Raw genomic sequence first — 26,130 nt, 5'->3', positions numbered from 1 at the left:
ATTGTCTTTGACATTAGACACAGGTAAGCCTGAGAGACAAGTTGTCTTTCCCACCTCCTGGCCTGTGTGATCTTGCTTTCAGTAAAGGCATCTCAGGTGTTGAAGTAGAGTCTTAGGTTGTATCTAGTCTACCTGCCATCACATGCTGTTGCTCCTCTCCCTACTTTTCTAGTGACAGGAAGCTCTTCCACTCATCCCAAAGGCTCTCCTGCACACGCTCACGTCCTATTGCCTTACTTTCTGCTGTAGCCACAGTCTCACAAGCCTCAGCCTGCCCGTAAGCTGCCACCCAAGAAGGACATGAAAGAACAGGAGAAAGGAGAGGGGAGCGATAGTAAGGAGAGCCCGAAAACCAAATCAGATGAATCAGGGGAGGAGAAGAATGGGGATGAAGACTGCCAGCGAGGTGGGCAGAAGAAGAAAGGTGAGTTGAGCAGGACTTGAGAGGAGATGGCCGCACAGAAATGAAATGTCAGAACTCTGGGGACTGCTGGGTGCTGTGGCACGTGCCTATAATCCCAGCAACTTGGGAGGCTAGGTGAGAGGATCACAAGTTTGAAGCTAGCCTCGGCCATTTATTGAGGCCCTAAGCATTTTAGTGAGACCCTGTCTCAAAGTAAAAAATAAAAGACTGGGGATGGTAACTATGTTGAATCCCCACTACCAGTTTAAAAAAAAAAAAAAAAAAAAACAACCCTGGGGGCTGCTGGAGGATTTTTAGGTCCAGCAGAAGGCTGATTGCTGTAGCCATTGAGATAATAGTATTCTCTGTGGCTGTTGGTCCATTAGTTCACCGTCTTGAAGACAGGAATTTACATTGCTTTTTTAAGAGTTTCCAAAAAATTGCTGAAATGGTTCAGATACAGATTCAGCTTTTCCAGTAGAGATCCAAAGTAAAAATGGTTTAAATAAGATAAACGTTGGTTTCTCTATGGGTACGGTGGTGCGTGCCTTGTAATTCCAGTGGCTCGGGAGGCTTGGGCAGGAGGATCATGAATTCAAAGCCAGCCTCAGCAAAAGCAAGGTGCTAAGCAGCTCTGAGATTCTGTCTCTAAATAAAATACAAAATAGGGCTGGGAATGTGGCTCAGTGGTCAGTGCCCCTGAGTTCATTCCCTGGCCCCCCACCCACCCACCCCCACAAAAAAAATGTTGGTTTATCTCACAGAACATTGGTGTCAATCAGCCAGTCTAATATGACAAGCCAGTCTAATACGACAACTCCTGCCTGCTTTCCTTTTGCAGCAGTGCCTTGGCACTTCAGCATCCAAGATGGCTCCCTATTTCCTGCTCACTCTAGCTATCAGGAAGGGAGAGAGGGAAGGACAGCTCTTTTCCTTGTAGGTACTCCACCTGGAATTGGCTCCTTTATTTCACAGGCAGGATTTTGACATGTGTCTGAAGAGAACCTAGAAAGTGTAGTCTTTAACATCCTGGGTAACCATGTTGATGACTTTAAAAGTTTGTTCTCATACTCTGTAGAAATCAAGATTGAGAGTTAGCCAGGAGTCTCCATCACACTGAAGGCCATAGACCTCCTTACTTTAGAGATGAAAAAGAGGCCTGGTGTGTGGGAAAGGAATCTGCCCGAGGTCACCATAATGTGATTTAAGCCAAAGCCCAGGGCAGCGGGAAAGCTGGGCAGCAAAAGCCTCTCTCAAGCCTTTTTCATGTGTTCATGCTGTCCTCCAGGGAATAAACATAAGTGGGTTCCCCTGCAAATAGACATGAAGCCCGAAGTTCCCAGAGAGAAACTTGCTTCACGCCCCGCTCGCCCACAGGAGCCGAGACATACACCTGCCAACCGCGGGGAGATCAAAGGTACACAACTGTCCACTATAGAGGGCCTGGACTTGGGAGATAACCTCAGGCCTGACCTGTTGCTCACTCTCCCCTCTAGGGTCTGAGCCTGCCACCTACATGCCTGTGTCTGTGGCCACCCCCACCCCAGCCTGGCAACCAGAGACCAAACCGGAGCCTGCCTGGCACGACCAGGACGAAACATCGAGTGTGAAGAGTGATGGGGCTGGTGGGGCGCGGGCTTCCTTCCGTGGCCGTGGACGGGGGCGTGGTCGCGGCCGGGGACGCGGCCGGGGTGGCACTCGAAGTACGTGAGGCCCCTTTGGGCTCCGGGATGTCCAAGGGAATGCGGCGGGGGTGGTGGGCAGGAATCTTCTTTCCCTCACAGCACCCATTTCCCCGTAGCCCATTTTGACTACCAATTTGGCTATCGAAAGTTTGATGGTGCAGAGGGGCCTCGAACCCCCAAGTACATGAACAACATTACCTACTACTTTGACAATGTCAGCAGCACTGAGCTTTACAGCGTGGACCAGGAGCTGCTCAAAGACTACATCAAGCGACAGATGTGAGTGTTGAGGGGAGCAGGGTTGCTGAGAACTGGGCGGGAGGTGAGGGGCTTCCAGAGGGTTGCAGCTGGCAGGCAGAGTAGGGAGTGCTCCCTTGGTGGCTAGCAGCAGCTAGGTGACTTTTCTCTTGGTCTTTCATCTGACTTTTCATAGTTAATTGTTGATTACCAAAGTAAAACCATATTTACCTTAAGGAAATTTGAAACTACCACTAATGAAAAGGAGGAAAGATGCCTAGAATCTGCCAACTGCTGTGCCTCCATTGGTAACGAAAGCACTGACTGAATGCTAGCAAATGTTTATAGAGTTCTCACTGTTGGCCAGGCTCAGTGTTAAGTATTTTATAGGCATTATCTTATTTTATACTGTGATCTTTTTTTTTTTTTTTCCAACTGCTGAATTCCTGTGAGTTGGGTCTTTTGTCCCCATTTTATAGGTGAGCAGACAGGACCAGTACACAGCAAGTGTTTAACAGTGCAGATCAGAATCCACTTCTGTCTGGTTGCAAAACCTTTGCTCTTAATCACTCTAATATATAGTTTCACTGAGCTTGGAGAACCCAGAAAGGAAGTAGATAATTGCAGTACGGTATTACAAGTGTTTTAGGAGCAAAAGAGAAAGTGGCCAACTATATTGGAACTGGATTTAAAGAGAGATGAGGAGTTTGCCAGTCATGCCAAGGCACTGAAGGGCAGAGAGAATGATTTGATCTAAAGTTAGTGGCCATTGAAGGTATAGCCTCATTTCTTTTCAGCCCTTATACGGTAGGAGAGAGGCAGGACAGGTGAGAGGCAGTGTGAAGGGGGCTGGGGTGGATAATGAAGCAGGGAAGGTGTATTGATGAATTATGCTTCGGTTCCTCAGTGATGCCTCTTCTCCCCTCCACTTAGTGAGTACTACTTCAGCGTGGACAATTTAGAGCGAGATTTCTTCCTGAGAAGAAAAATGGATGCTGATGGTTTCCTTCCCATCACCCTTATTGCTTCCTTCCATCGTGTGCAAGCCCTTACCACTGACATTTCACTTATTTTTGCGGTATGTCTTTCTCCCTGGGGTTAGGGTACTGTGGAAAGAGAGAGGTCCTTACTTAAAGAGCTGGAGTTTGGAGCTGAGGCAGAATCATTCGGAAGAGGTCCCTATTTAATATCACTAGATATCTATCAGTTTCAGATTCATCCTAATTGTTCCCACTCAATTTTTTTTAAAAATAGTTTTTGAAGATCAGGATTCATATAAGACCCATATATTGTTTTAAGTTTTCTTCTCCCTCTTTTTTCTTGGCAGTTTATCATTTGAATAAACCAGGTTGTTATCTTGTAGGTTTGCCACAGAACAGAGATGTCATTTAACATGTTAATGTGGCCAGGTACAGTGGTGCACACATACCTGTTATCCTAGCGACTCAGGAGGCTGAGACAGGAGGATCACAAGTTCAAAGCCAGCCTTGGGCACTAAGCAACTCAGTGAGACCCATCTCTAAATAAAATACAAAATAGGGCTGGGATGTGGCTCAGAGGTCGAGTGCTTCCGAGTTCAACCCCCAGTACCAAGGGGAAAAAAAATGCTAATCTGTACTACAGTTTTTGGTAAATTGGTGACCTGAAGGCATGATGAGGTTCAGGTTTTTAGAGTTGTTTTTTTTTTTTTCCCCCACTCTTGACAAGGGTGTTACATAGATAATGTGTTTGCTTCAGGTGACTCAACATTTCTTCTGTTTGTCCCTCTTGTAACATAAGCTGCTATTAACTATCACTGTGTATTATTTCATGAGGAATTACAAAATGGTGATATTCTGTCAGTATTCATTTATTAGCTATAATACCTTTTTGAGGAGAAACTTGCTTCATCAGTTATTCAGTTGTACAGGGAGGGCAGATTTTTTTATTGTTTTTCCTTTTGTTAATTTTACAGAAGTATGAGTTCCTAATAACCTTGAGGGTTGACTAATGAGTTTTTTTTTTTTTTTTTTTTTTTTTAAGCATAAGCATGTGAATTTTTATTTTAGTCCATTGCAGTTAATGTTAGATCATATTGTTCCATATTTACTTGGCTAATGGGATTCTCATTCATCTTGTACATCTCCTGTTCCAGACCTAAAATGGCTTTTAATTTTTTTTTAAATAAAAGAACTCTAGTTCCTTTTGGGTGGGGGAAATAATATTTAGAAACCATGGTCTGAGTTACAGGGATGCTTATTGCTACTTGATTGATCATTTTTTCTAGAGATTTGTTTTTGTAAGAAGTATATTTTGAGAATAATACTGTAAAATTCAGGAGTGCAGGATCTTTATCTAATCCCAACAATCTTATATATCTTCTTTCTACTCTGCCAGAAATACCTAATGGTATCAGCATAATTATTTGTTGTATTCCACAGTATATTCACATTCTTACACTAATTCACGTTCTTACACTAATATCTCTACTACCACTGAATTTTATTTTCCTTTTTCGATTTATGTGACTGTTTTCAGTTATATGAAAAACCTGTGTGGTTATAAACTCATTCATGAAAGTTTAACTTAAAATTCTTTTTTCCCATATTTTTATTGATATAATAGTGAGATTCATTGTGTTTGGACATGCGCACAATATAGCAATATAATTTGGCCAATATCGTTCTTAAGATTCTGTCACTTCCACCTTTTTTCTCTATCTTCCCCTCTAGGTAACCTTTTCTGAATTCTTCCAGCACCAGCAAAATCGAGGTGCTAAGCAATTCAATGAGACCCTGTCTCTAATAAAATACAAATTAGTGCTGGGGATGGGACTCAGTGGTTGGGTCCCCCTGGGTTCAATCCCCAGTACCAAAAAAAAAAAAGAAAGAAAGAGATATTCCTCATTTCTGTCCTTCACCCATGCTGCATGTTTTTTGTTTTGTTTTAACCTGTTGCCTTGTATGGACATTTTGTTTCTAGTATTTTTTACTAAGACACAAACTGCATTGGTGTTAACAAATAGTTTTGTGTATTTCGTTTTTCATATTTTTACCAGTGTGTCTTTGCTGTAGGTTTCTAGAAGTAGGACAGCTAAATTAAAGGTAAATGCATATTTAAATTTTACTTCCTTTTTTTAGGGAATGTGCCTTTTACATTTTCACCAGCAAGTTATGAATGCACCTTTCCCCACCTTACGAACACACTATATTTTCACAGGTTGAAATTTTCCCTCTTTCACTTTGAAGATTTTTTTTAAATATTTTTTTAGTTGTCAGTGGACCTTTATTTTATTTATGTATGGTGCTGAGGATTAAACTAGCCTCTCACATGGCTAGGCAAGCGCTCTGCCACTGATCCACAACCTCAGCCCCTCACTTTGAAGATTTTTTTTAATGTGTTTTTTTTTTTTTTTTAGCCAATTACAGTGGCACATGCCTGTAATCATAGCAACTAGAGAGGCTGAGGCAAGAGGGATCCCCAGTTCAAGACAGAAGTCATCAATTTAGTGAGGCCCTAAGCAACTTAACATGACCCTGTCTCAAAGTAAAAAGGACTGAAGATGTGGTTCAGTGGTAAAACACTCCTAGATTCAATCCCCAGTACACACATTCCCCCGCTCCCCCGCCAAAAAAATAAGCTTTTTAAATAGACAATTTTCTTCTCCATTCTAATCTTCATTCTTTTTCTCAGAGATAATGCCCATAGCAGTTTACTTGTGAATCCTAGAAAAATTTATGTGTATATCTTTGTTTTTACATAAAAACTGTAAAAGGGATCTTGCACATAGTAGCCAACTCCTGCTTTTTCAACTTTAATATATTTTGTGTCTTTCTATTTCTCCATATGCAAAGCTGTTTGTTTAGTGTCAGAGTAGTGTTCCACTGAATGGATATGCCATAATTTATTTGAATTGCTAGCATGATTGCAAGTTAAATACTTTTTAGGTATTTTTCCTGTATTACTGTGAATGGCCTCTTGTCTAAATCTAAAACATACAGATCCCTGTGTGCAAGTATTTGCTAGATTACTGGAAGTAGAATAGCAAGGACAGTGGGTAGGTGTGGTTCGCATGTTGGTATCTTCCTACAAATTTCAAGATCTTATCTATCTGCCAGTCAGGGAAGAAGGTGCCAGTTTTTTAACATTACTGTTTGCACTGGCCTTAATACCTAAGCCTATGGGGACCCAGTTGTCCATCATCTCCAGGATCTCTGGCTGTCCTTGTCTTTCCTCTTCATTCCTTTTCCCTCCTCCTTTCCTGCAGGCCCTCAAGGACAGCAAGGTGGTGGAAATTGTTGATGAGAAAGTCCGAAGGAGGGAAGAGCCTGAGAAGTGGCCTCTTCCTGGTCCCCCAATAGTGGATTATTCCCAGACTGATTTTTCCCAGCTTCTCAACTGCCCTGAATTTGTTCCCCGCCAGCACTACCAGAAAGAGACGGGTAGGTACCCTGCTGGCATGTAACTGCCTCCTTCTTGTCCTTGTCCTCTGGCTAGTAGTCCGTCCTAGGGCTGGCCTCAGGAAGAGGAGTAGAGGGATGAGGACCTCACTTTTCCATCCTGCAGAGTCGGCGCCTGGCTCTCCCCGTGCAGTCACCCCAGTGCCAACCAAAACGGAGGAGGTCAGCAACCTAAAGACACTGCCTAAGGGCCTGTCTGCCAGCCTGCCTGACCTGGATTCTGAGAACTGGATTGAAGTGAAGAAACGGCCTCGGCCCTCCCCAGCACGGCCCAAGGTAGGCTAGACCGTCCCCTGCCTTGGGTTCTAGGACCCTGGGTGGGAGGACTTGCAGGGCCGTGGGGTCTCAAATAGGCACAGAACTCTGGCTCTGAGGGTCAAGAACAATCACAGGTGGTCCAGGGTCGTAATGTGAGTTGAAGTAGTGATTGTAAGAAAATTGATATGGCCCATTTCTACTTTCTGAGACCTCCTTTCAGGACAGCATTGGCAGCAGTGGCCCAAGTTTCCTGATTCTTGAATGTTCTTTTTGCCTCATTGAAATCCCAAGTGCCATGTTTGCAGTGCCTTTTCCCTGAATTTGTTCTCCCTGTCCTATATAAGTGCTTTGGCTCCTTAAAAGAGGGAAGGGAGAGTGAGCAGATGCATGGCCCACATATGGTGACTTCACTGACTTTGAGTCTGGACTGAATCACAGGTCTCCTGCACTGATGGCTCAGTGATTTGTGAAATGTGTTAAACAGCAAGACTTCAGTTTACCGTAGGGGATGGTGGAGTTAAACTGCTCTGAAATCTTAAGCTGGGGTGCAGTGGGGGCAGGGGCGAATAGAATCTACTGTTTGAGAAATATTTCCATCTTAAGCTAAAATACTGCCTGCCTCCTTTGCAGGAGCCAAATTTATCTCTACCTGCTCACCCCATCCACTCTTTGGTGACTTTTTTTTTTTTTTGGTAGATGGACACAATATCTTTATTTTCATTTATTTTTTAAATGTGGTGCCGAGGATCGAACCCAGGGCCTTACACATGTGAGGCAAGTGCACTCTGCCACTGAGCTACAACACCAGCCCCAGAGATGACCTTGGACTTCGGGTCTAAGGAATTCTGTGTTTTTTATATTTTCACTGGCTTTCATCATCTTCTCTTTCTGTTAGTTCCAAGAATTCCCCACTGTTATGGCTACAGCCCTTTAAAAGATGCTGTAGACAGGCCCAAGGCACAGGGGAAAGGGAACAAAGGCGAGAGAGGTAGGTTGTGAGTTTACATGGGGTGCTCTTGACACAGCAGGCATTACTTTTGGAAGTGTGTATTGTGAGGTAGACAAATGGTTTTCCCCAAGAGTATCCAGCGACACTTAGATACTGGGTTAACTGCCCTTGGGACATGCTGTTCTTCCTGACACTCTATCCCTGTCTTATCTGATTTACTTATGTTCATCTTTTAGTAGCCATGTCTTCCCAAAAGCCTCCCCTAGCAATTCCCACTCCCAGTTGGTTAGGTACCCTCCCATGTGCTCCCACAAATCCTATTTATAGCCTTTATCATACTATTTGCATTTGGGTGGTTTCTTGACTTTTCTCCATTAAACTGAGCTTCCATCAGCTTGATGAACATTAGTTGCTAGGTCCTGACACATGAGTGCAAGGTGACTTGCCTTGTAGAGCTTCAACTTTATTATGAGGTGCTGAATAGTTGGAATAATAGATGAATCAACCTGTGGAATTTCTGCTGTGTGTCTACTTCCAGACTAGGTGCTGTGTAGGATGTAAAGTAAATGAGAGCATAATTATGTTTGCAAGTGACTGTTATGTGAGCTGTGCGTGAAGGAACGTGGGTTCCAATGGACTACCCATTTCTCCATGAAGCTCATTCCAGGGAGGGCAGTCTCATGCTCAGGAGCCAGAGCCTCCCTCTTGTGGGACAACTGCGGAAGCCTGGTCCAAGGACCCCTTGGTGATTCCTTCTCCATGGTCTGTCCCTGTTTCAGAAGTCAGAGGAGCCCAGGTTCGCCCACCCGACATCTCTGCCACAGCAGCTTCCCTCCCAGCAGTTGATGTCCAAGGATCAGGATGAGCAAGAGGAATTGGATTTCCTGTTTGATGAGGAGATGGAGCAGATGGATGGGCGAAAGAACACCTTCACTGCCTGGTCTGATGAGGACTCTGACTATGAGATTGATGACCGGGATGTCAACAAGATCCTCATTGTTACCCAGACGCCACCTTATATGCGCCGGCATCCTGGGGGCGACCGTACAGGCAACCACACCTCTCGTGCCAAGATGAGTGCTGAGCTGGCCAAGGTCATTAATGACGGGCTCTTCTACTATGAGCAGGACCTGTGGACTGAGAAGTTTGAACCCGAGTATTCCCAGATCAAGGTGAGGCTTAGGCAGAGCAGTGTGTGTGTGCTTAGAGTACCTCTAAGAGAGGCTGATTGGTTTTGTGATCTCCAGCTGGTCCATCAGTCCAGAGCCTCGTATTCTCCTGTATGAGAAGCGTGGCAATTAAAGCAAGAGGAGATGTGTAGACACAACAAACAACATGGGGTGTGATTTATTGTCTTCCTTGAGCATATTTAATATCATAACAGTTGGGTAGATATTTCATTGTTGAGAATAGAATGAGTAGATTATCACATCTATTCCTAAATAATTAGGCATATATACAAGTTTAAAATCCTTTTAAGGAACTTTCTTTGTGGAAAATGGAAAAAGATAGTTTTTTGGGAAACAGTCAAGACATCTGTTGCAGTTTTTTGCAGAGTGCGTATGTGGGGTGTTGGTGAGCCTGTGCAGTTAGACAGTGGCAGAGATGTGGGGAGGCACCATACTGCCTAGGGGAGAATCTGTAGTAAGCTTCTGGGGCTCTGCTGTGAGCCTGATCTTGGGCAGGAAAGAGGAAAGGCAGACAAAGCCTCATCTCACACAGAGCCCCTACACTTTCCTGGCCTATTGTCTGGGGCTGGGGTCATGCTGCAGGGAGGGCGGGGCTGCACTGCCCTCTCCTAGATTAGCAACCTCATGCCAAGGCAACTGGGATTGAGGAGTAGTGAGTGGCAGCTAAAAGCTTGGGGACCAGGAGTCCCATGGATGTGGATGTGGGAGCTGTCCTCCCCAACTTCCTGCCGGTCTTGATTCCTAAGCAGGCTGGAGTAGCTTGCTGACTAACATTTTTCCCCACCCACCTCACATCCTCTGCAGCAAGAAGTCGAGAACTTTAAGAAAGTCAACATGATCAGCCGGGAGCAGTTTGACACACTGACCCCTGAACCCCCTGTGGATCCCAACCAGGAGGTTCCTCCTGGGCCTCCCCGGTTTCAGCAAGGTAAGGGGCCAGGCCCTTGAGACCTGGCATGGGTGAGAGGGTCTGAGCACCCATGTTGGGGGCCTTCTGCCTCTTGTTGACCCTTTTCTGCTTGTGCAGTTCCCACTGATGCCCTGGCCAACAAGTTGTTTGGTGCTCCTGAGCCCTCCACCATTGCCCGCTCTCTACCAACCACTGTCCCAGAGTCGCCAAACTATCGCAATGCCAGGACCCCCCGTACACCCCGGACCCCACAGCTCAAAGACTCAAGTCAGACGTCACGGTTTTACCCAGTGGTGAAAGAAGGACGGACGCTAGATGCCAAGGTGAGTTGCGCCTGCTGGGCGAAGTGGGCCCACTTGATCACCTTCCAGTGCTTTGCTTCTCTCCCTTGCCTTGTCTGCACCAAGAAAGGACCAGTTCCCCGCTATTCTTCATATCCTTAACCTGAAGGACTCACCCCCATATCTGCAAAATAGACTGGGTGTGGGAATGGTGGCCTAAAGAGACCCAGAGAGGACTGACTAGGTATGAGTCCTTCAGCAGATTCCTCACTCCCAAGCTGCCATTTCTGTGAAACAGATGGATCAGTTGCTTAGCTACAGCTTTGACCATTATGTGGGAGAATGGATACTAAAATGCTTTTGTAAAATGTGAGGAATAAGACATATAGAACATCTTACTCCTATAATCTTACTCCTTGATGCTCCTCAAAATTGTAGGAGTACAAATAGCAAATTCTGGATTCACCTTTACAGATGCCTCGAAAAAGGAAGACAAGGCACAGCTCAAACCCACCCTTGGAGAGCCACGTGGGCTGGGTGATGGATTCCCGAGAGCACAGACCCCGAACTGCTTCCATCAGGTACTGGGGGCCATGGGAGAGAGAGATCTGGTTGCCTAGGGATGGATGAGAGAGTCTTGAAATCCACTAGACCCAGATTGATCTAAAAACTAAAGGGATCCCCAATCTTCCCCCCACTACACCCCCTCCCCCAATCTAAATTCAAACAACCAGAAATATGGCTCCTTAGCCCAGGATCTGGGTAGGGAATGCCTCTTTCTAAAGAGGTGATATCAGAGCCATCTGGAGACCTGATTTTGATAGATTTGATAGAATATTTCAGAATTGATTTAAAAACCTGGGTATCTGCTACCTAACCTGAAAGAGACTGGCCAAGTCATTGAATAAAAATTTTGGGGTTGGGGATGTTGCTAAGCAGTAGAGCCCATGCTTAGCATGGCTAAGGCTTTGGGTTGGATCCCTAGCACCACCAAAAAAAAAAACCCAAAAACAAGGGCTGGAGATATGGCCTCACATGCCCAAGGCCCTGGGTTCAATCCCCAGCACCATCAGAAAAAAAAAGAAAACAGAAACAAGATTCCTTGGCCCTGCCCTAGCTCTACTGACTGAACTTCTCAGGGTAGGGTCCAAGATCCTTTTTATTTTCCTTAAAATGGCCCCAGTGTTTGTTCCTTGTGTTTTGAAACAAGATTTGAGGGCCCCAGATCTGTGCATGGTTTCCTGCACAGATGGCACAGACTGAAAATAGGCAAACTTTTGGGAAAAATAGAGATCAACCCATGATGACTCATTAAGGAAAGTTAAATGTTACAAATTAGGTAAATAAATATTAAAAGCTCAGATTTTGAGCTAGCAGGTGGCATACGCCTGTAATCCCAGCAATTTGGGAAGCTGAGGCAGGAGATTGCGAGTTCAAAGCCAGCTTCAGTCAGCAAGAGCCAGGAGCTAAGTAATTCAGTGAGATCCTGTCTCTAAATAAGTAAAATACAAAATAGGGATGGGAATGCAGCTTAGTGGCCAAGTTCCCCCAAGTTTAATCCCCAATACCAAACAAACAAACAAAACAAAAAAAGATTTTGGCATCAGACAGATCTCAACGGTTAAATAGCTCTTTGGCTCTAGATGAGTCTCCCAGTTTCTGTGATCCTTAGTGTACCTCCTCTTAAAACTCTGGCTCCAAGAGTTGACTCACAGTACATCAGACCACGTGTGTAAGTTAGAGCCCAGCACAGTGCAAGAAGCTGGATCTTGGATGATAGAGGGGATCAGAAGAATAACGGGCTTCTGTGGGGATCCCAGTGACCTGTAACATCTTATGGCCTCTATAGCTCCAGCCCCTCAGAAGGAACACCTGCAGTTGGCAGCTATGGCTGTACCCCTCAGTCACTGCCCAAGTTCCAGCATCCTTCCCACGAGCTGCTCAAGGAAAATGGTTTCACACAACACGTCTACCACAAGTATCGCAGGCGCTGCCTTAACGGTAAGAAGTCCAGGGGGAGAGCGCAGGGCTTCTGAGTTTGTTACTTAGACCCCGAGGATATGGACTGGAGGTCAGAAGGAACAGGTGACCATTTCTCTGATCTTAGAACCAGAAATAATAGGGCATCATTTCAGCAAGGGCTGAAGTTAGATGCAGGCCAGATAATTTGGAACTTCAGGAAGCTAGGGGAAAGCAGCACTTACAGAGTATTTCAATTCGTGTTCTTCCTTCATTGCTACAGAAAAGCTCTATTTAAAGTGTATAAACTAGTGACTTTTAATATATCCTTAAGACTGTTTACTGTAGTGGCAGGACTATTTTACTTTCCTAACATTAGGATGTGAGGGTTCTGATTCCTCTGCATCCTCCCAAGACTTGTTATTATCTGTTTTTTATTTTATCCAACCTCTAGGGTGTGAAGTGGTATTTCCTTATGGTTTTAATTTGCATTTCCCTGATTGCTAATGATGTTGAACATTTTTGTGTGTGCTTATTGGCTATTTGTGTATCTTCTGTGGAGAAATATCTGTTCACATCTCTCTTTAGCAGGATTATTTGTCTTAACCACTAAGTTATAGGAATTCTTTATATTCTAGATACAGGTCCTTTGTCAGATACATGATTTTCAAATATTTTGTTACATTGTGTGCATCATCTTTCTACTTTGTTAATGCATAAAAGCTTTTCATTCATATGTTATCTACTTTACCTATTTTCATCTATTTATTTTGTTGCATGAGCTTTTGGTGTTATGCATTTTTTTTTTTTTTTGATGTTTCCAGTTTGTACTTGTTAATATTGGTAATGAGCAGAATGTAATCTGTTAGAATTCTCAAAAAAGTATTTGTTCATGCTTGGCCTTGTTGTACCTGCGCTTGAAAGGGACAGGTTGAAATGAAAGACTGGAATGAGGGCCTGATCCAGAAGCTGGTGCCACCTGCTTCAGAATGGCCTCAGCCCAGTACCCGGCAGCAGGGACTCATAGAGAGTAGTAAATGCTTAGTAAACATTTACTGAATGACTGAAGTGGCAGATGATGGGTAAGGGAATTGGGAGGCATAGGAGTAAGGACTTGTTCTTAAATCCCAGCATCCTAAGCAAGGACAGCCTGACCCTGACACATGCCTTTCCTTTTTTCCCCCCTGTAGAGCGGAAGCGCTTGGGCATTGGCCAGTCTCAGGAGATGAACACTCTCTTCCGCTTCTGGTCCTTCTTCCTCCGAGATCACTTCAACAAAAAGATGTATGAAGAGTTCAAGCAACTGGCTCTGGAGGATGCCAAAGAAGGCTACAGGTAAGTGAGGTTGGCCTGGGGGTTCTGGCTGGTGCTTGAGGGCTAATAAGGGGTCCCCAGTGACTCTGCTTTCAGAACTGTTGTTGGAAATCTTTTGCATGTGTGCCTGTCACTTTAAATGGGAAATATATTCACATGGTTCAAATTTCTCAAGAGTTTTTATTTTGTAGTAAAAAAGACTTCTTATCCCTGGCTCCTGCCATCTAGTTTTTTTTTTTTTTTCTCACAGGTAACCTGTATTGTTACAATGTTTATAGGTCCTTTCTAAAAATAGTTTACACCTGTGTAAGCAAGTAGTTCTCTGTTTCCTCTGCCACACCACCATCCGCTCTCAGTCTATACCAGAGATGACCTACATTTTATATGGTATTTTTTTGGGACCTTTTTCTTCCTGCATGCTGGGAATTGAATTTAGGGCCTCAGACATGCTAATAAGCAAGTACTCTGTCTTGTTGAGTTGCCCCAGTTGGCATCAAATTTATGATTCTCCTGAGTCACTGGGGTTATAGACGTGCACCACCCTTACCACCCTTATGTCTAGCACACATTGCCCTTTTTTCTTTATTTAGTGCGTTATCTTGGAGGATCATTTTATAACTGAACATAAATACATTTTTTATTATAACTGGTCTTGTTTTGTTTAGCTCATATCCTATTAATAGATAATATAGGTTGCTTATAACACTTTGCTTTTAGAAAATCTCTTTTATTCGTTTCCTCCTCTTCTGATTTCCAAAGTAAAACATTCTCTGTGTAAGCAATTTGAATGTTTGAGGAAGTAGAAGAAACATCCTTTGGTCCAGAGACAACAAGTATTAATGTGCTGTCGTCTAGATCATCCTGTGAGTTGGGCACCAGTAATCCTAGCTACCCAGGAGGCTGAGACAGGAGGACCACAAGTTTGAGTCCCATCTGGGCAATTTAGTGAGACTGTCTCCAAAAAAAAGTTGAAGAAAGGGCTGGGGATGTAGCTCAATGAGTAGTAGAATACCCCTGTGTTCAACCCCCCAAGTACCTCAAAAAGAAACAAGTCCTGTGAATGTATTTTTCTTAACTTATTTTTAGCATTTATAAGCATGAGCATTTTTCCATGTTAAAATATATAAGTTTTCCTTCTCAAAGAAGTTGTTAAATACCTTTTATAGAAAGAAAATACAGATAAGAAAAATCACTTGAGGGCTGGGGTTATAGCTCAGTGTAGCTTCACTAGCATGTGTAAGGCACTAGAGTTCGATTCTCAGCACCACATATCATTGACAACTAAAAATTTTTTTTAAAGAAAAAGATCACTTGAAAATCCAATTCCCATAGACAACCAATATTAATATTTTTAACTTTGTGCTCTTTCAGACTTTTGCATGCATGTATAGATGTATAGTTTACATATTTATCTATAAAAATGGGGTCATTCTATTCATGTCCTTTGAAAAATGTCCTTTTTACTTAATGTACATTTGTACTTTTAATTTTTGACAACTTATATCTCATTAGGGATTTACCATGATTTTTTCTTAATGTTTCTGTATTCCTAGACATGTACATTTTGTTTAATAATATTGATACAAACAGTTAAATACTTTTGTAAAATCTTAAGTCTGACTTTGGGCCATTTCCTTGGCATGTGTTTCCAGAAGTAAAATTTCTCAAAAACAGGAACAGGCAGAAATTCTGTAAAAGAATAGGTGGGAACAAATGGATGTGGGCATTGAGGGATACAGAGAGTTTCTTGACTCCCCACCAGGTGCGAACATTTAATACTGGACCCACTTAGACTGCCACTAAATGTCAGCCTTCATAAAGCGTATTTGCCATTTTTTCAGTACAGGAAAAACACATTTTTTAAACTGTTTCATAGTTCCTCTGCTATGCAGGCACATTTCCCCCTCTTACAGATGAGGACACTGTGCCCTGAGTTCACTGACTTGTCCTCCCACAGATATGGTTTAGAGTGCCTTTTTCGATACTACAGTTATGGCCTAGAAAAGAAGTTCCGGTTGGATATATTCAAGGATTTTCAGGAGGAAACCGTGAAGGACTATGAAGCTGGTAAGAGGCAGAGTTGAATTTCTGTGCACCCTGGTCACCTAGGCTTTCTTCCTGTCTTCCCTGGTTCCACCTGGGCTTCACACACACCTCTCAATGTATGTGCCCTTTGTCTCTACATTCTCCCCAGCGGTCCAAGCCCTTTCTACCCCTCTCTTTCTCCCTTTCTCTACAGGTCAACTCTATGGGCTGGAGAAGTTCTGGGCCTTCTTGAAATATTCCAAAGCCAAAAATTTGGACATTGACCCCAAACTGCAAGAATACCTCGGCAAATTTCGACGTCTAGAAGACTTCCGAGTAGATGTAAGCAAAAGTCTCCCCTCTGATCCTAGTGTTCAGGAATCAAGATACCTGGATTCTGGTCCCTACAGTGCCACTAGCCCCAAGGACACTTTCCCTGGCCTTCCTTCCTCTTCCAGTTTGGGTTTCCTTCTTAGTTTCTTCATCTATGAAAGGGAAGGTGAGGATAGACAGCATCTGCAAGTTACAGTGGCATTTGCCACAGATTTCTTTTCTGAGTCTGTGTTGCTGGGCTGTCATGATACTCTCTCCCTTGTATTTAACAGCCCTCCCTGCTGCCGTGCCAAGTTTCCCACTAATTTTTATCTTGATTAGCTAGCTACAATAAATGTATTTAACTCCAGAAGTTTATAAATTAATATCTAGCATAGTAACGCATGCCTATAGTCCCAGAGACGCAGGAAGCTGAGGCGGGAGGATTGCAAATTCAAGGCCAGCCTGGGTGGCTTAGTGAGACCCTGCCTCCTCCAAATTAAAGAATTTTGAAAGAAGGTGGGGGCGTAGCTCAGTTGTAGAGCTCCCTGGATTCAATCCCCAATATCAAAATAAGTCAATAAAATGTCCAGTTCTCCTCCATCTTCTGGAGTGATGTCTCTACAGTGACATCTAGTGGTGAGTTTACTGCCATGGCTGGAATTACTTGTTTAACTGATTCAGCAAATGTCTCTGTGCTAGGAGCTTCAGGGACTCCGGAAATGAGTGAAAGACTCTGCTTCAAAGAGTTTATAGTGGCTGGGGTGTAGCTCAGTGGTAATGTGTGTGCTTAACATGTGCAAGGACCCAGCACCAAAAAAGAAAAGGACATAAAAAGATCTTTAACCAAATAAGTCCATAATGTAGTAAAAATTTCTGGTGGTTTTTTTTGTTTTGTTTTTTGTACCCTGAATTGAACCCAGGGGCACTTAGCCACTGAAACATATCCCTATCCTTTTTTATATTTTTTATTTAGAGACAGGGTCTGGCCAGTTTGCTTAAGTCCTCACTGGGTTGCTGAGGCTGGCTTTAACTTGTGATCCTCCTGCCTCAGCCTTCCAGTCCCTGGGATTACACACATGCACCACTGCACAACTGGTAATCATCTTAGTCACATCAAACCTTTTAGCAAAAAGTCAGGTAATAAGTAAATGGTAATAATAGCCCTCACATTTATTATTTTAAAACTGCCACTGAGCCGGGCACAGTGGTGCATGTGAATTCAAAGCCAGCCTTAGCAATGGTGAGGTACTAAGCAACTCAGTGAGACCCTGTCTCTAAATAAAATACAAAATAGGGATGTGTTCTATCCCTAGCACAAAAAAGCAAATAAATAAATAAAACTGCCACTGAGTGGTTATTCTCAAGTACTATGCTAGATGATTCTTGTTGACCTCATTGGACACTTTAGTGGTGAAGTAGGAAGGGCTTATTATTATCACATACCCACAGATGGGTACAATGAGGATTGTGACTATCCAGGGGTATAGACAAATATTTCCCAAGCCTCCTAATATATTCTATCCTTGGGGGGAGGGGTGTACAATTGCAGCGAGTCCTTATATAATTGATTGGTAAACCTCGAAGGTGGAACCGAGGTTTAATTTTGGTACCCGAGAGGGAAGATAATGTTCTTAAGGTCACAGGATCTTTGTTATGGTGATTTATAATCTTGACATTTCATTCAGTGGCCCATGGAGGTGCCTGGAAGGGAGTGAGGTGTCCTCCAGAAGCATCTAGGCCTTCTGAGCTGAGGCATCTAGTATACTGCATGCCACATTCCATACATCATCCTTCAGCAGATCCCAAGCAATATGGATGTGGATGAAAGTCTGGTCTTTGGGAGAGATGGACCTAGATTTTGTGTTTTCCATTTAAACAGCTATGGGATCCTGGGTAAATTACTTTCCTGTGTCTCATTTTCCACACATGTAAAATCAGATCATCAAAGAAAGATGAGAGCCCCACAGGAGAATATGCATTAAATAGCATAGTCTGTGTCATAGAGAAATGCTTAATATCTGGTATTCATTTTTAAGGTCAAATCCATTGTCTACATTTGGAGGTAGATCTCTAGGCAGCCCTGGTAAGAAGTGGATAGTAATTCCCTAATTACCTGTGACTTTCTGCTCTGTTGCAGCCCCCCATGGGTGAAGAAGGCAACCACAAGCGACACCCAGTGGTAGCAGGAGGTGGCAGCGGTGAGGGCAGGAAGCGGTGCCCCTCCCAGTCTTCCAGCAGGCCTGCCACCATGATCAACCAACCCCCTACACCACCTACTGGCCAGCCCATCCGGGAAGATGCCAAATGGACAAGCCAGCACTCGGATACACAGACTTTGGGAAAGTGAAAAGCCCTTTAGCCCTGGGGTTTAGAGTGGGGAAGGGGTGGGGTGGTCGAGGGTCCATGGGGGTGCCCAGTCCCAGGAGAGGGGACAAAGAAGGGACTGGCCTGGAATTAATAGAGCAGGCCTCTGTGCTGAGTAGCAGTGTGTACACCATTTGGGCTATTAGAGGTACCCTGGGCAGAGCCTCCACATAACTCCCTTCTCCTCTCTCCATGACTCTTCCATCCCAGCTTCTTCTAAGGGGGGAGGGAAAGGGGGGAGATTTTTTTATATATATATACATATATATATATATATATCAAGTTTTAAATTATTGATAGTTTGTCTGGATTACCAAAATCACTCTTCAGCCCTGCCCTTGGCTGATATGCCGCAACCCTGATCCCCACCCACAGCCTCTTCTTGCTCCCCCCCAAGCCAACTATGCAGCCCACCAGAAGGCCCTGTGGGCCCTGTTGCCCAGCACTGTCCCGTGGAAGGCTCTGACAGCGCCTGGGCCCCAGGAGCACTAGCCCCTGCCTATGTGGGGTTTGCCATCACCGTGTTCTCTCCCTGCTGTCCCTACCATGCCCTTCTGCCATCTTCTGGGAGAAGGAAACCAAAGGATCTAAAAGTGGGGGTTGGGGGAGGTTTCAGCCTCTCCCACTCCCCTTTCCCCACACCCCTTACTCCCCAGCCCAGAGAGACGCTGCTCATACCAGAAAAGACTATTGAAAGATGATTTATTTTATTTTTCTCTGACCTTTCCATCCTTGGAAAAACGGAAAAAAGAAAAAAAAAAAAAGACAAAATAGACCATAAAAAAAAAAAACCAAAAAAAAAGAAAAAAGAAAAAAAATCAGAAAACCCCCACCTAATCCATAGAAAGTGATGTCTTTCCCCTCTCCTTGGAATTTTTTTTGTTTGTTTGTTTTGTTCTTGGAAATAATATTTTTTTAAAAGTTGCCTTATTGTGGAGCGGGAATCTGAAATAATACCCAAATGCCTGTTTTCCTCGGTGGAGTCAACCTGAAGAGCTCCCACCTTCTCTGGATGTGCCTGGGCTTGGACTGGCTGGATCTTTCTCTGGACTGAGTTGCATGTACAGTGCCTCCTGCCTGGAGGCAAGAGAGTTGGGGGCGGCTGTCAGAGCCGTGCCCAAAATATCCCTGCTGTTGCATCGTTGAAGCTGACGTCCTGTGTCTGTACACTGCTGCCACTTTCGTGTCCTTGCTCTGCTTGCTGTTGCCTCACGCCAGGCCCCGTCCTGCCGTGACACCCTTCATCCTACCCTTGGAATCCCAAGGCCAAGTTTGCTTCAAACTGTTGGAAAACAGAGTTGGCCTGGATCTCGAACACACTTGTCCTCAGCCCGAGCGTCTTCCCCATGCCAGAGGGGAAAGGGGAACACCTGGTAGCTGAGGCTTGGATATGTTTCTCACATTGTCCTGAAAGATCACCGAGACCTCAAGGAAGCTTTATGTCTCGTGAAAGGTGGAGAAAGGTGCCGTTCTTTTCCGAGGGTCTGGTGGGGTCTCCCCATCTTGCATCCCCCCCCCTCTGCAAGCCATCTCTGCCCACCCTCTCTCTGATCAACCCCAACTGGGAACGAGACCCCGCCTGGGAACGAGGGATGAGGAGGAATTGGGGGCTGGGGGGAATCCTGCCAGTTGGTGAAGCCCTGTGGCAGGAAGGTATATGTGGACATAGAGTATACCTAACTTCTCTTCTCCAGCCACTGACTGCTTGAGTTGGGCTGTGAATGACAATGGAATGGCTGGAGTCTACTGTCGTCAGAAGCTAGGGAGGGTGACCGACTGACCCGCACAGACTGGGATGTGTGTCAAGTACGGGCATGACTGCATGTTCACCCCCAATGGGAACTGGGCAACACGGAAAAGTTTGCAGTCTTGTTGCTCAATTACTGAAACTTCTTTGGCCCTCCTTTTCAACAGGTTTCTCTGTTGGCCCAAAGGTTGGGAATAGGAGACAGTATCCCAGGCTGACAGGGGCTCACTTGCCCTCTGTCTTTGGGTACCTCATTGCTTTTAGTTTGTGTGCCCCCTCACCTCTGTCATCCCAGTGCTTAGTATGTGGGAAGCCCATCTCACTTCCTGTGACCCAGTCGTCTTGAACCAAGGATGAATGTCTGGTCTCTGCTATGACAATGGGATCTGAGGCCTCTCCCTAACCAGTCTGGTGTGCCTGCCCCACATTGTCCCAGACACTGGACTCCTGGACCTCCTTCTCCCTCCCTTTCCCCCTTTTTTTCCTTTGGGTCACTCAGCCCTGTATTGTATCCAGCACCACAAAAACCTCAGTGTTTGACCCTTGCTGGGTTTGGGGACACAAGGAAGCCTTGGAGGTGGGAAAAGGCTGCTCTCGTCTAGTTACTCCCAGGCCAGGGGCTGCCATCCTCTCCCTGATCCTCTCAGATATCCCTGAAGGAGGAAGCACCTTTGGGGTGAATAAGTGAGAACTTCATCTCAACATAGGCTGAGGAGGGGTGAGGGGCTATTTTCTTTCTTTCTTTTTTTTCTTTTTTTTTTTTTTTTTGTAACATGTTAGGAGTTAATGTTGCAAAGAGTAGTTTACATCTTCACTTTCTGAAGACACTTGAATTTAGGACCGATGTATCTGTGACAAGTATGAGTGGCAGGGGCCATCAGGACTAGCCACTTCACATCCACCACCTTCCCATGGGAATCTTAAGACCTGAGACACAAAGCAACAGCCTGCCCCAACCCCCTGTTTATTCTCTGCCCTTCTAAGGTTGGTCCACGCCAGAATGACCTGTAGGTGTCAAACAGAAGGTCTGTGTGTGCCTAAGCCCTGATGAGGGACAGGTTTTTCTTGTGCCCTCTCCAGAACCTGAGACACATGCACTATCAGTAGAGAAGGCTACCCAGTCCTGCCTCAGCCTGGACCCCTAGGGCTCAGAACGACAGCAAGAGGCACTGAGCCCCCATGTCAAAGTTAAATGTTTTTGTTTCATTGTAGCTCTTTTTCCCCACCTTTTCTGATGATTGATTACAAAAGAAAGTAAAGCTGCTCAGGAGGCTCTGGAAGTGAGGTGGAGGAAACAAGAAGACTAGCCTTTGGGAGAGCTAGGGGTGTTTTGCCAAAAGCCTGGGTAGAGTGGTCTGGATCATCTGGCACCCTCCCAAATGGGAACCTCAAAGTACCTCTTGTGTGGAAGGGTTCCTGGATTCTCCCCAGCCCCACCCTCTCCTTCAGCCATGTTGATGGCAGAGGCAGAGAACATAAGAACTTACAGCCCAATTCTCACTGGAGAGGAAAACTTGTCATCTGGCTTTGCGAAGAAGGTTCCACCTTACGCTCGTAGTACATTATCTTTACCATGTGCTAGGATATCACATTTAAAAGGACAAAAAAAAAAAAATGTAAAATACTTGAATGAGCTTGTATTATAACATTAATATTATTGAGAGTATCTGCTTTCCAGGCTGAAGTGATTCATTCATTATTCTAGTCCTGCTTTAGTCCTTTGTAATTTGTGGTAATTATGCTTTTCTTTTTAATACAAAAAAAAATGTATAAAAATAAAAATTTGAAAAGGCAAAATACTGGCTTGTCTCCCATCTGGGGTGCTGCTATTGGGTGTGAGATAGAGCCCAGTTAGGGTTCCCCAGAGCCAGAGGAAACTTGCGCTGCATCTGAGTGGCACCTGCAAGGGCATTATCAGTGGACTTTGGGGGAGTCTGCTGAAGGCAGGGCCTCCATTGGGCTGCCAGTGCATCGAGGTGGCTTCCTCAATGGTCTTTAGAGCCTTTTTTTTTTTTTTATATATATACCAGCTTTAAATCCATGTCTTAAGTGAGAGTTGGGGGACATAGACTGCCAGATGTGAGTGGGAGCCTACTTGGTGGCACTTGGGCTCCATCCGCTGCCTGGGCTTGGTCTTGTCATCAAAGATAGCCAAGAAGAAAAAGTTAGTGTCCCTTGTAGAGTGTTGGCACAGCTCCTCCCTGAAGAGACTCATGTGAGTGAAGAAGTAACGGTTCAGTAATCATACCTTGTGGAACCTGTGTCGTACAGGGATCCCTGAGACGGGGATGGAACAGTGAGCCCCACTCTGCAGAGAAAAAAGTGAGTCATAGCCTCACGTGGTCATCTGACCATTTTCTGTCTCCCATACATGGTGCAGTCCCTAGCAAATGGTCTTCTAGAGTTGATTTTTTTCCCCCCACTAGTCTTTGATGGGCACTTAACTTCAGTACCACCCAGGACCTCTACTGGCCAAAGGAAGCTTAGAAGTGGCCAGGGTTCTGTGGATTGGTACTTTGGGAACAGGGAGATGTATTAGTTCATCCTCACTTCCACACATTCCTGTCAGGAATGGTCATCAAAGAGGCTACTGATTGCACTGTCTTAGCTCCCAAATGTCATGATCATGAGCATTAGAACAAGTCTTATAGGAGGAAAAAAAAAAAAAAAAACAAAGTATCAGGAATAAATGGAAGCAGGTTTATTTTAAATGCTTTTTCTTCACATTTTCTGCTGGGACTTTAAGGCTTTTTTCTTTTTTCCCCCAGTCTTATTTACCAACCTCAGGGCCATTCTATTTGAGAAAAGGATAAGTGTAGGTGCCAAACAATGGCAGCCAGGACAATAACAGCCTCTTGTCCCTCTATGCCTTTTGTACAGCACCTTGAAATCTAAAGCAATTCTCATATAGTCTCCTCATCCCCCATCCTCTCAAGTGTACTAAGGGACTTGTTTCCAGATGCTTGCTTGTAGGTGGGTGCAGGCCAGCAGCTGGGAGAACTTAACAGTTGGATACACTAGACAGGACTGGGCCCATAAGGCCAGAGAGGGCAGGGGGGCTTGGAAGGCCAGGGAAGGTGCTGCCTGCTGAGTGTTGACTTGGCCTACTGGGCAAGTCCTCTGTGGTCCTGGTGCTCAGGAGGAAGTAGTTTGGGGTAGTCTTGCTTGGAGGCTTGGCCCTGTGTGATCTTCCTTGTCTCCAAAGAGATGGGGGCTCACTGTTGCAAAGAGACTGGCCCCTCCTGCCTCAGCTCCCAGGTAGCTGGGTCTACAGGTCTGTACCAGCTATGTTAAGGTTTTTGTAAAACCACAATAGGTTATTTTCCATATATATATATACACATACATACATACATATACTTTTTCCTGGTACTAAGGATTGAACCCAGAGGTACCTTTACCACTGAGCTCTGTCCCCAGCCCTTGTACTTTTTTGAGGCAGGGTCATGCTAAGTTGTCCAGGCTGGCTTTGAACTAGTGATCCTTCTGCCTTGGTCACATGATTACAGCTGTGTGCACCATCTCACCTGGTCACAGTAGGTGGTTTTCTTGGCCCAAAAGAACTGAAAGTCAGTAATAGGCAGAAGTACACATACAAGAATTTAGTAAATGAACTAGATGTGGTGGCACTTGCCTCTATAATCTCAGTGACTCTAGGTTGATGGTAAGAGTCTCACCAGGTCAAGGTCAGTCTGGGCAATATTTTCTATTTTCAAAATAGAAAAATAAAAGGGGCTGGGGATGTAGCTTAGTGGTAGAGCACCCCTGGGTTCAATCCCCAGTAGGGTGGGGGTAAATGATAATAGTAGTAATGGTGGCCTTATCAAAGAGTAGTCTGAATTTTGGGGAGCTACAAGGTTCAAGAGCATGTTGCTCCTAAGGGGAGGTAAGGGAGGTGATTGTTTCAAACCCAGATAGCCCTGTGGCTTTGTTTCAGATAAAAAGGGTCCTGGTTAGATTTCATTTGAAAAATGTATCTGCTAAAACCCAGTCAAATAATCCCTGTTAAGAAAACTGGTTAACCATTTCAAGAGAAAAAGAGTTTTGCCCTTTGGCCATTTTTTTCTGGACTCCTCAGGTATCCCCAAAGGATTGTGACCCTGATCCTTCTGGGTGTAGCCTGTGCTTCCTTGTTATCAGTTGATCAGGGAGGAGCACCTGTGGGTGTTTATGTGTAGTGAGGCAGAGTTGAAATGGGACCTGTGTGTGTGTGTGATGGGAGTGGGTGGAATGGGGACTGGCACATGGCATGTGAAAATCAGACCTGTAACTATTTGCCAGGGACAACTGGCCCTGGCCTGACTAAGGTATGGAAAAGCCCAAAAGGGTAGGAAGAAGCAAAGTGATAGATCTGATTCCCCCACTCCTTGACACCAGAAAGAGCTCTCCCTGGGGCCCAAATTGCCTTAGTCCTACTTCCCTCTCCATCATTCTCTGCATCTTACCTAGGCCACAAGACAGTGGGAAGGGGATGACCTTCCTCCATCCCACAGCAGAGGACCAGAGGGCCTGGCCAGAGCCCTCTTAAAGTGGTTTCCTCCTCTGACTGGCCTCCAGTCTGGGGAAACTTTTTTCCCCTTTTTCTTAAGCTAACTCCTGGTCCCATGAAGGGACAAGGACAGAAGTTTGGGGGAAGCCCTGGCCCTATCCTTGGCCCTGCTTTTCTAGGAAGCCAGCCTCTCCTCTGCCCTAATGGTGCCATCATTAGAGTGTGTGGCTGAAGGAGGCAAGTTGTTAGGTGCAATCATGAGGCCTTGGTGTCTTGGAATCCCACTCTTGGGATAGGACTGGCAAGGGCCCTTTCACTCCATCTTCTTTGGGGAGTCGGGGATGCTCTCCGAGAGTGGGGTGAAGCCCAGCAGCAGGATGTGCCTCTCATAGGCCTTGGTCTGCTTAAACATGGTGTCGGTCCCATGGAGGTGGTCCAGCACCCCCAATACGCCATAGCATTGGTTGAACCTAGAGGAGAGGAGGGTACTGCAGTGCTGGATGGAGGACCATTTGTGGATCTCTCTGTCCTTCATGCTGGCCTCCTATCCACACCTATCACCACCATCCTGACCACATCCATCAGAACAACCTGGAGAGATCCTATGAGCATATATAAGGGGCCACTCCAGACCTACAAAATCTGGAGCTGCATCCCCATCTCCCTGCCCGCCTTTTTTGAGATAGGATTTTGGTAAGTTGCTGAGGCTGGCCTTGAACTTGCAGTTCTCCTGCCTCCCCCCTCCAGAATCACTGGGATGACAGGCATGTGCCACCACACCCAGCTTGGAGTCTTCCCTTGGAAACCTCACCATGTGATTCTGATGCGCATGTGCTTAAGAACCTGACAGGACTATGCTTGCTCAGATATGGTCCAGGGGCCACCTGCTTCAGAACCTCTTGCCACATGTTAAAATGCAGGTTTCTAGGCTGTGCTCCTGCAAATATTTTGATTTGAGATACGGAGTGGAACCCAAGAGCCCACATTTTAAACAAACATTTCATGTGACTCTAGGAAGTACAGAGACCACACTTGAAAAAATCCTGGGGGCTTTCAGAAAACACAACTTCCCTGGAAATGCGTGCAAGATTTTCCTGCACACACACATTTTTCTGAAGACTGTCCATAACTACATTAGAGACTCAAAAGGTTAAATTCCCAGCGACAGAAGAGCCCAATGTCAGAAAGAAGGAAAAGGTCAAGATGGTCATTTTCCCGCCTCCAAACCTCTCTCCCCACTAGCACCCACACAGTGTGCTGAGAGGCTTGAAGAGTGTGGGTGGTGGTTGTTGGTCAAGGACCCCTGTGGGGAGGAGGGCCTTACTTGAGATGGTGGTAGTCATGGAATTCAGGCGAAGGCAGGAAGGGTAGGTGGTAGCCACAGTGGGAGATGGTGGTGATGATGAGGGCCAAGGAAAACCACACCGTGATGGAGGACAAATGGGAGCCCATCACAAAGGGGCCTGCGATCACTGGCAGCATGTTGGAGGCCTGGAAGAGGAAGGATGATTGGATGCAGGCCTAGGAGAGGGAGGGGACCCAGGTGGGTGTCCACTTTGCCCCAA

General features: G+C 45.2%; 2 protein-coding genes across 5 annotated transcripts in view; one reads left to right on the top strand and one right to left on the bottom strand.

Annotated features, from left to right (window-relative positions):
* Larp1 (La ribonucleoprotein 1, translational regulator) overlaps window positions 1-21,873 on the top strand; it is a 50,362-nt gene extending 28,489 nt beyond the window's left edge. The window contains exons 4-19 of one of the 2 annotated variants that reach the window (XM_046446385.2): window positions 250-424; window positions 1,692-1,820; window positions 1,900-2,007; window positions 2,205-2,367; window positions 3,259-3,403; window positions 6,572-6,746; window positions 6,871-7,040; window positions 8,751-9,143; window positions 9,966-10,089; window positions 10,189-10,394; window positions 10,827-10,933; window positions 12,202-12,353; window positions 13,502-13,646; window positions 15,583-15,692; window positions 15,865-15,992; window positions 18,103-21,873. In XM_046446385.2, the coding sequence (XP_046302341.1) occupies window positions 250-424; window positions 1,692-1,820; window positions 1,900-2,007; window positions 2,205-2,367; window positions 3,259-3,403; window positions 6,572-6,746; window positions 6,871-7,040; window positions 8,751-9,143; window positions 9,966-10,089; window positions 10,189-10,394; window positions 10,827-10,933; window positions 12,202-12,353; window positions 13,502-13,646; window positions 15,583-15,692; window positions 15,865-15,992; window positions 18,103-18,312 (2,640 nt within the window). In that variant the 3' untranslated portion in view covers window positions 18,313-21,873. Of the gene's footprint in view, window positions 1-249; window positions 425-1,691; window positions 1,821-1,899; window positions 2,107-2,204; window positions 2,368-3,258; window positions 3,404-6,571; window positions 6,747-6,870; window positions 7,041-8,750; window positions 9,144-9,965; window positions 10,090-10,188; window positions 10,395-10,826; window positions 10,934-12,201; window positions 12,354-13,501; window positions 13,647-15,582; window positions 15,693-15,864; window positions 15,993-18,102 lie in introns of both variants that reach the window. The other variant, XM_046446384.2, reaches the window with a different exon arrangement.
* Faxdc2 (fatty acid hydroxylase domain containing 2) overlaps window positions 21,712-26,130 on the bottom strand; it is a 32,705-nt gene continuing 28,286 nt past the window's right edge. For 2 of the 3 annotated variants that reach the window (XM_046446386.2, XM_046446387.2), the window contains 2 exons: window positions 25,890-26,056; window positions 22,756-25,035 (listed from right to left, as the gene is read on the bottom strand). In XM_046446386.2, coding sequence (XP_046302342.1) covers window positions 24,879-25,035; window positions 25,890-26,056 — 324 coding nt within the window. In that variant the 3' untranslated portion in view covers window positions 22,756-24,878. Of the gene's footprint in view, window positions 22,385-22,755; window positions 25,036-25,889; window positions 26,057-26,130 lie in introns of those variants that run through there. The other variant, XM_046446388.2, reaches the window with a different exon arrangement.

The sequence above is a fragment of the Marmota monax genome, unplaced genomic scaffold, assembly GCF_021218885.2.
Source record: "Marmota monax isolate L192 unplaced genomic scaffold, Marmota_monax_Labrador192_F-V1.1 WCK01_AAM20220418_F8-fsc00188, whole genome shotgun sequence".
Classification (NCBI taxonomy): domain Eukaryota; kingdom Metazoa; phylum Chordata; class Mammalia; order Rodentia; family Sciuridae; genus Marmota; species Marmota monax.
Note: the sequence above shows the minus strand (reverse complement) of the source record. Positions and strands in the feature narration are given on the sequence as shown.